The sequence below is a fragment of the Narcine bancroftii genome, chromosome 8 (genome assembly GCF_036971445.1).
Source record: "Narcine bancroftii isolate sNarBan1 chromosome 8, sNarBan1.hap1, whole genome shotgun sequence".
NCBI lineage: Eukaryota > Metazoa > Chordata > Chondrichthyes > Torpediniformes > Narcinidae > Narcine > Narcine bancroftii.
Genome location: NC_091476.1, coordinates 24,507,056 through 24,515,926, shown reverse-complemented (window position 1 = coordinate 24,515,926; position 8,871 = coordinate 24,507,056). Strand labels below are relative to the sequence as shown.

Here is an 8,871-nt window from a genome sequence, read left to right as displayed (position 1 = left end):
ACCCCTTCCCTGAGTCTTTTTTGTTTCTTTCAGCTCCCCATCCCCTTCTCTCTTCATTCAGAGAGCTGAACCCTCCCCTATCATAGAATAATAATTACAGCACAGAAACAGGCCAGTTCGGCCCTTCTAGTCCATGCCAAACACCTTCTCTCCCCTAGTCCCATTAACCTGCACCCAGCCCGCAATCTTCCGCACCTCTCTCGTCCGTCTATGATCTAGAAATTTCTGGACTTGGAAGACAAACCACCACTGGGTGTGGCTGTGGAGTGGAAGGAGGCCCAAAACATGAGTCATTGTCTGGGAGGCAGTTTAGAACATTGGGCATTTTAAAAGGGAGGAACATTCCGAAGGCAGTCCTTGTTCCTCTCTCTGGACAAGAGACCACTTCGAATTTTGTGCTCTCTCAAAGATCTTTCGGCTTCAATTTACCAAACAAACTGAATTTTGTTTATGATCTTTACTTCGATTGTAATCAAAGTTTTTGTGAGTCTTGTGTGTTTTGTGTCTAAGTATCATGTCAACTTTTTTCTCACCTCCCCTCTTACAGTATATCTACCTATGACCTCTACCTGTTGGCCTGTACTCCCCTTTCACCCTCTACTCCTCCTCACCACCTCCACCTTTTTTATTCAAAGTGCCATCCTTGTATCTTGATGAAGGGCTCAGGCCTGAAAGTTGGTTACAGTTTAGTACCTATAGATGCTGTGTGACCTGAATTTCCCCAGCACATTTGTATTGCACTTAAATCCTGACGCCTACAAATATTCCTCAGGTCAGAGGTTATGCATAGGTGGATACAGGATGGAGGAAAAATGCTGAGAAATTATGGGGGGAAGGACCCCTCTCTGATAGGATAGGAAAGGGAAGGGCTGGGGAACTGGTGACTTGTTCTGGGCATGAATGTTCCAGATTTGTGCTGTATTCAGTGTATGAAAATTGAGTGTACCATTTCAAATCAGATGGTGCATATGTGAAAGTTTAAAATGCCCATATTATTAAATTTGACTTTTTCGGTATCTAGAAGTCTTAAGAAATCTCACGCATTTGTTTTAAGTAGAGAAGTACTGGACCAAATTTAATGTATGTTAAATCTTCTTGACATTTTGAGGATGAGCAATAGGGTTAGGGTTAGCTACGTGAGAAAATGCATTATGGTAACATTGTGGTAATTGTTTAACACCTCGAGCTTATCTTCATGCCAGTTTGATTTCCTTATCAATGATAGATGACATGGGGAAAACTTCAGACTAGAATGAAACATGAAAGCCTGCATATCCTGTGATTGTAGTCGAAACACAAAAATGCTGGCCTAAGGCGAAACGTCAGTAATATATCTTTACTTTCGATGGACATTGCAAGACCAGCTAAGTTGCTCCAGCATTCCTGTTCTTTGAAAACATCAGACCAGGTTGTTAAATGCTGCAAATTTATTCTTAAGAAAGGCATCAATTTTCAGTCTTAAAATATTCACCACACTTAAGTTTTATTTGTTTCAGGAATGCCTGATTCCAGCAATTCTATCTTCGTTAATTTCAATGGCAAAATTAAGTGTTTTGTTTTGGGGAAAGGGGAAAATTGAGTAGGAGCTATACTTCCATATGTAGCCTGCAATTACTAAATGTTTTTTCCCAGTAAACCTATTGAATTTTATAATTTTCCATGAAATATTCCTGCCATTCATTAATAATAAGTGCATTTGTTTCATTTTGAAATGAGAGAGTGTACTCCTTTACAACCTTTCTCAGGAGGGCATATTTACAAAATTTGGAACAATTTTATCTAATGTTCACAAATGTGTGAATGCAATTCTCACGTCAGTCTGGAGAACAATTTAGTTTGGCCACAGTGAATGAAGTATTAAACTAAAACCTTAACTCTACTTCACCTTTGGAATGGTAGGAAAGTTCTGGTTCCATGGTCAATATTTATCCCTCAGCCAATATCAGACAAAATGTATATCTTTGCTACTGTGGGATGTTAGTGTGCCAAATCAGTTGTGGTATCATTGCAACAGTAGATACATTGTAAAAGAGCTTATTAACTATTGTTGAATTATTTTAAGTTCAAAAACAGTAATAAACAAAGGTTATAGTAAAACCTGGAATCTAACGCCTTATGGGGATTGGTAGATGCCAGTTAAACAGGTTTTCTGGTTGTTTGAGATTCACTCTTACAATGCCTAATTATACACCTGCACTGAATAAATAGTTTAAAAGACAAAAATGCACTGAACAAACTTCACTTGAATGAATATATAAACCTCGAAGCATTTTCCTTTACAGTATTTTCAAGCACATTTAACTGCATCTCCAAGTTCCTCCACGGAGTTACCCAAAAGATTAACAATAATTAATAATTAACCCACTCTCCTCCAAGTTTATAGATAAAGCCTTTTTTTTGTGGCCTCAGTCAGTCGTAGTTGACCATGAACATTGCGTCTGATGAAAAGCTGGAGTGGTCTCTCCAGGACACAGCGCAGAGTAGATATCGAGATCCGTCTGTTGCCTATGCAGTGGGACCCCTCCCACCCCTGCTCCATGCCAATATAGACCTAAAGGAATGACGAAGGTTGATACAGTTTGGTGCCAGCAGCATTGCAGGAGGTGTAGGGTACAGCAGTCAGCTGCCTTTGGGACTCCTAACTCCGGGTTTTTCCTCAGGGTTTGCTCCCAAAGCCTTTCTCGTGAATGGGTATAGCCACAAGGGAATGGAGGTTTGAAGTTTTCCCTCTCCTAGATGAGTTGCCATCCATGGTTAACAAACTACATCTGCCCAGTACAACTGGTTTCAAGATACCAGGATCCTGCCTTTGCCCCTTCTCCTGTCAGTGAGAACAGCTCTGCTGAACATGAGCTATGCCACACATGAAGGCCAGGAATTGGACTTGGTTGTCAGAAGCTGTTTGAGACGCACGTCCAGGAAGACCATTTGTGTAGCAGTGGGAGCTCGTCCCCACTACCACCCTTCAGCTATGACAACTTTTCGAGCTAGCGACTCTTACTAAGCAGGAATAAGGAGACACTTTAAGAGAGTCACCCAATGGAAAGTGGCAGCAACCAACTCCTCATCCCGGGTGATGCCATTCACACAACTTTATTCAAACAGCTGCTACAAGTAAATCACAGCCAAAGTATTTGGCTGAATATTTGCTCCCACCTTCACCATGTGTTACTTCAGAGAACATTTACTTTTACAATTTTAAACTTTTATTAGAATTTTAATTCATTTTATCTATTTATTTTCTTTTTTTGCTGGTTGCTTGAATTCTGGATAACAGGTTTTACTCTATTCATTTTAGACGATTTATCAAGTACTGTATTTTGTTTGTTGGAAAAAATATCACCTCTGAGAGGACAGGTGCTTTTCAACTTACGCTGGGGTTGAGTTCTGGCAACCCGATTGTAAGTCGGGGGGATCATACATTGAGAAAAGAATACCGCACCTACCATTTTTTATTATTAAATGTTGAATACCCTTTATTCTGATAAAACCATTAATGTACACATCTGAAAGCATTAAACTAAAATTAATTGCTGGATAGTGAGGATGTGAGAGAGTAGTGTAGCACATATCACAAGCGTGGAAACAGATCAGAATTCAAATATGAAAGTACGGATTTGAACCATCGTAACTTTGAACAATCATTAAGATGGGCTATCATAAGTCAGGGTGCACTTTTGTATTTCTGAAAAATGATGTGATAAAATTTTGTTTTATTATATTGCTAATTGATGATATCAAGGCTTCTCAAAAAATCTCAAATCCTTTATTTTTTGAGGGGATGAAGGCATTGTTAGCAAATTCAGCAATTATTGCCAATACATCATTGTCCTTGAGGTGATTCTAGAGTTTTACAACATGGAAAATGGTCCCTTTGTCTAACTTGTTCACACTGACTAATTTGATTGATTGGTCAGGAGATGATTGTGAACTTCAGGAGGATGAAGGACCACTCCCCAATACACGGCAGGCATCCATTTCAAGGACAACCTATCCTGGACCCACCACACCAGCGCTTACACTTCCTGAGGAGAGCAAGGCTATCAGCCACTATCCGAACAATGTTTTATGGGAGAACAACAAAGAGTGTCCTGCCTGGCAGCATTATGGTGTGTTATGGTAGCTGCAAAGCATCAGATCGAAGGTCAGTATGAGGGGTGATTTAAACTTGGGCCTCCCTTCTCTCAATAGCTACAGGAAACGGTGCTCAGAGAATCATGGAGGACTCTTACTATACAATGCACAGTATCTTCGTGGAAGAGGTGCAGTATAAAAACCAGGATTGCCAGGGTGGGAAACAGCTTCTCCCTGCAGACAGTGATACTGGTTAACAATCCTAGAAACTTGTAAATTATTTTTATGTTATGTTTATGTGTGCACCATGGTTTGGAGATGCACTGTTTCATGGAGTTGTATATGTACAATCCGATGATAATAAACTTGAACTATCTCAACTTGTTTCATTTTCACCTCCTTCCAAATCTTTTCTATCTGTGTATCTGTCTAAATGTTGTTTAAATGTTGGATAACTGCCATTTTGAACTGTTACAATCCCTCTAATGAAGGTTAGAAATGTACTTTCCTAATCAAGAAAACTGCAGATTACGCAGTTCCCAGGTGCCTTTTGCTTTTCACTTTCATTATGGCTGAGGTGTTTAATTTTAATTTTTTAGAGGCCCTTTCACCCGTGAGCCTGTGCCGCCCAATTTCATCCAATTGACCTACAACCCTGGTGCTTTTGGAGGGTGGGCACGGGGAGAATGTACAAACTCCTGATAGACAGCGCGGGATTTAAACCTCCGGTCACTGGTGCTGTAACAGTGTTGTGCCAACCACTACTCTAAGCATGCCGTTGACAGAGTAAACTCAGCAAATCGCTGGGTGTATGTTATAGATTGTATGCAATGCAGCCACGATGAAGTGGTTGGTGAGTCATCAATAAAGCTGGCTGCTTTGTATGGGATGGTGCTGAATTATTTCAGAATTGCTGGAGTTACATTTAACTCCATCCCACCCCTGGTTTGTGCCTTGTCACTTGCTGCCAAATATTCTCCAGTCTAGAAGTTCATCAGCACTACAGGGAATTTAAATCCACCATGCACTGCCAATGTTTTTCATGAACATGCCACATTAACAATTGAATTGCACCAAAGGCCAGGTCAAAAAGAAACATAGTTGGGCTTAAAGGAAAGTAAAGCCTTTTCTTCACCTGCCATATTGACAAAGTTTGCAAAAGAAGTCTGTTCAGGGGAGGGGACAGATCTGGTAGTTTTCAGAAGATGGCTGAGTGCTGGAGAAGGAGGTTCATTGTGAGGGTTATGATTACTATTTAGGAGATTGTTGAGCTAATTGGTGCAGATTACGGCAGAGGGGTGCAGCTTCTGAGTTGGGGCTAATTTGTATTTGGGTGAGGGTAACTGAATCCAGGACCAATGCTCATTTAATGGAGCTGGGTGAGTTATTTACAGAAGGATGTTGTGGTTAGTGTTGATGGAGTGGAATTAAGGAGATCAGGTACTTGAGGATAGGTGAGATTGGAACATAAGTTGAGGGTTAGGGGGCAAAAGTTTAGAAGTAACATGAGAGGAAGCTTCTTCACTCAGAGAGTGTTGGCTGAATGGAATGATTTTCTGGAAGAGATGGTTGCAGCAGGATCAATGTTGTCATTTAAGAGAAGGTTGGATAAGTGCATGGATCTGAGTGGATTGGAGGTTTATGGACAGGGAGCAGGTAGGTGAGATTAGAGGAGATCACTTAAATCGGTGTGGACTAGAAGGGCCGACATGGCCTGTTTCTGTACTTTAATTGTTTTATGGTTATATATGGTTTTGAGGAATCCGGGATAGGTGCCCTTGAATGCAGTTGTGAGTTCAGGTTCAGGCAGAAATTACTAGGGCCTCAAAGAAGAGCAGGTGTGTAAAAGGGAACCTGCCTGTGAAATCACCTTTACATTTACAGGGCGGTACAGTTGGTGTAGCAGTTAGCGCAACGCCTTTGGGGCTGGATCGGGGTTTGAATCCCGCGCTGTCTGTAAGGAGTTTGTACGTTCTCCCGTGTCTGCATGGGTTTTATCTGTGGGCTCCAATTTCAGCCACCATTCAAGATGTCTCAGGTTGTAGGTTAATGGGGTGTAAATTGGGCTGCACGGGCTTGTAGGCCAAAATGGCCTGTTACAGTGCTGTATGTCTAAATATGGAAATTTAAATAAATGTAATTTGTGCCACTATAGAAAAAAAGCAGCATCATTAAACTTAGTTGGGTTATGCATATACAAGTAGCTTTCCAATTTTCAATAACACAAGGAATAATATTAGTCAGTGCAGGTTTGACATGGAAAATGCATCACCCAATTTGGAAATTAATCAGTTTCGGTTTCTGTACCTTTATGGATACTGTATATATTTGTGTAATCTTTGAATTTTTGGACCAATTTTTTAGGTCAAATTTAGGGAGGTGGTGGATTTTTACGCAGGTCAAACTTTTGTTCATGTTAAACACCTGCGTCGTTCAAGGTGATGGGAGGTCGAATGGTGGGGACTGGGTGGTGAGTCCACATTCGGGGCATCAGGAGCTCGGATGGGTTGGCAGCCAAGGCAAGCATCCACAGTCAGGGTTCCGGGAGCCTGGATGGGCAGGCGGATGGGGTCAAAAACGTGGGGTCAACTTTTACATGGTATCGAAAATTATACGAGTATATACTGTATCACTGATGGTGTAATTTAGATAGGATCATCTTTTGTCAAGAATAATTAGAAATGTTATTTTCTCTGAATTAAAACGGGTAGTTATGTTTCTGATCATCATATTCTTTCCCGATCAGATTAATAAAAATTGACACACAATAGCAATGGGTGGAACCTACCTAGTTGCCTTCCTCCTCCCCACTGATGTCGATAGGTTTCTAGATCATGCAAATTCCATATTATAGTTACTGTTGGCCTTTAGATTGACTAGTAAAGATGTCAATCATCTTTGAGCCTACTGAAATGAGTTTTCTAATCTAGGGTGTTTCCAAGGACACATTGAGCTGAATCTAATGCACTGACTTAGTTACACAGTCTGCAGTGTGAGAGGGAATTCTCTTGAACAGAGCTGGAACACTTGATTGGTTCATTCTCTTTTGCTTTGTTGCAGAGTGATTCTGTGGTATGTGTTTTTAAACGGAAGCAGATGTATGCATTTTCTATTGTTTTTGTTTAAAATTCTATGATAATTGCTAATAATTAGAACTTTTTTGTATTTTTGAAATACCATAATTATTTTCATTATCCTTGTTGAAAACATTTAATATTTTGCATTACTTCCCTCATTTTCCAGTAATCTCTAATTTGTTTTTCATTGTTTTAGATTCATTGTTGCAAGTTGTGTAAAATGATGCAGTTCTCAGAGCTAAAGAACAACCAGCATTCCTTGTTCAGTGCTTTAAACAAATTTGTAACAGCTGCCACCATCATGGATGAAACAATCATGGTGCCAAGTTTGCTGTGGGATCTCCCAGAAGAAGGGGAACATCAAAGAGTAAACAGAGTCTCCAAACAAAGGGATCTGTATGACAATTACTTGCTTCTCCTATCCATGAGAACTGACATTGAGTTTGGCATTCAGGATGAACAAGTCAAGTCTAGCCTGGAGCCCGAGAAACTCGGAGATGATGATAATTTAGGAGACCTTCAGCAGCTTTTTCACCATCATTTGAATGGACTTTTCAACATCCTCAGCAAGCTTACAATGCACGCTAACAGTTTAACCAGCCGGTATACAAGAGAATTATTTACTGACTTGGGGAGATAAGAAGGAAGTGTTGCACGGGCAGTGTTTTAATTTTGATGATTTTTCTTCTCTGCTATTGAAAATGAGTGGGCTTTCAGAAAATAAACAGCTCAGAAATTCACTGTTAAGAAGACTTTAAAAAAAAAGGGTTTTAAAATGCAACAAAATAACAAGAGATTGGCTTCTTCCTCTCAATGATAAGACGTCAAATTTGTTTTAAATTGCCCTTGGTTCTGACGGTCTGTATGAATGACATTTTTACATTTTAATGTTTCTTTTCTGTGCATGTTAATTAGTTCTACAGAGAATCAATATTATGATCTGAGGAAAAATAAAACAATGTTCTGTCTATCAGTGACTACAGTGACGATCTAACCCTTTGTGTAAAAGTATGTTGAGGTTTGAAACACAACTAAAATAAATCTGTGTCAGCACCCTTTTACCTTCAAAAGTTGTCCATCAGCTGAATCACACTTTGTGAGTCCAAAATAAAGCACACAACTTAATTGTTTATTAGATAATGATTTTAACAATTGCATTTGAATTTGTCCAAAGGTTCAAAAGAGCTTGCTAAATATTTCCTTTAAAGATAATGCTGTATATATGATGCAATCCTAAAAGCCATTTTCACCCACTGCAATTTCTATCTGTGATGGAAATTGTCCAGGTAATTTTCCATTGATTGCAGATGCTTGGTCACGTAGGACATATGTTGAAAATTTGATTCTTCTCTGTGACAATACATATGAGCACTGTGTCTGCTTGATTCTCAATCTTGTGGAAAGCAACTAAATTTTGCCTGAATCTGTAAAGTTTAAATTTAAATTTGGACATATGGTAACAGGCCCATGAGCCCTTGCTGCCGAATTACATCCAATTGACCTACAATCCTCAGTACATTTTGAATGGTGGGAGGAAATTGAAGCCCCGGGGGGGGGGGGGGGGGGGGAACCCTCACATACATAGTGAGGATATACAAACTCCTTGCAGACAGCGCAGGATTCAAAACCCGGTCCCGCCCGCTGGTGCTGTAACTGTGCTGTCCAATTTGCGATGGAGTTCCAAAGAACACCAGAGATGTGGGGAAAAGTTTTTAATTGT

General features: G+C 40.0%; 1 protein-coding gene across 2 annotated transcripts; it reads left to right on the top strand.

Moving 5' to 3' along the window:
- Positions 1–373: 373 nt before the first annotated feature.
- LOC138740500 (mid1-interacting protein 1-B-like) lies at positions 374–8,121 on the top strand. Of its 2 annotated transcripts, XM_069893240.1 has the most exons (5): positions 395–483; positions 1,226–1,408; positions 3,918–4,144; positions 4,566–4,617; positions 7,348–8,121. In XM_069893240.1, exons 2-5 carry the CDS (start codon positions 1,346–1,348, stop codon positions 7,789–7,791), a joined length of 786 nt encoding a protein of 261 aa, XP_069749341.1. In that variant the 5' UTR covers positions 395–483; positions 1,226–1,345; the 3' UTR covers positions 7,792–8,121. The 2 variants fall into 2 exon arrangements, with proteins under 2 accessions (XP_069749342.1, XP_069749341.1); XM_069893241.1 differs by lacking the exon at positions 1,226–1,408 and having other exon boundaries at positions 374–483.
- Positions 8,122–8,871: the final 750 nt, after the last annotated feature.

What these genes read in the sequence shown, in the direction of transcription:
- LOC138740500 (XM_069893240.1), top strand. Translation starts at nt 1,346, where the DNA reads ATGGACATTGCAAGACCAGCTAAGTTGCTCCAGCATTCCTGTTCTTTG. An exon ending in CTTTGAAAACATCAGACCAG is followed by an intron (nt 1,409 to 3,917) that starts GTTGTTAAATGC and finishes TTGATTGGTCAG; the next exon opens with GAGATGATTGTGAACTTCAG. An exon ending in TGCAAAGCATCAGATCGAAG is followed by an intron (nt 4,145 to 4,565) that starts GTCAGTATGAGG and finishes CCTCTAATGAAG; the next exon opens with GTTAGAAATGTACTTTCCTA.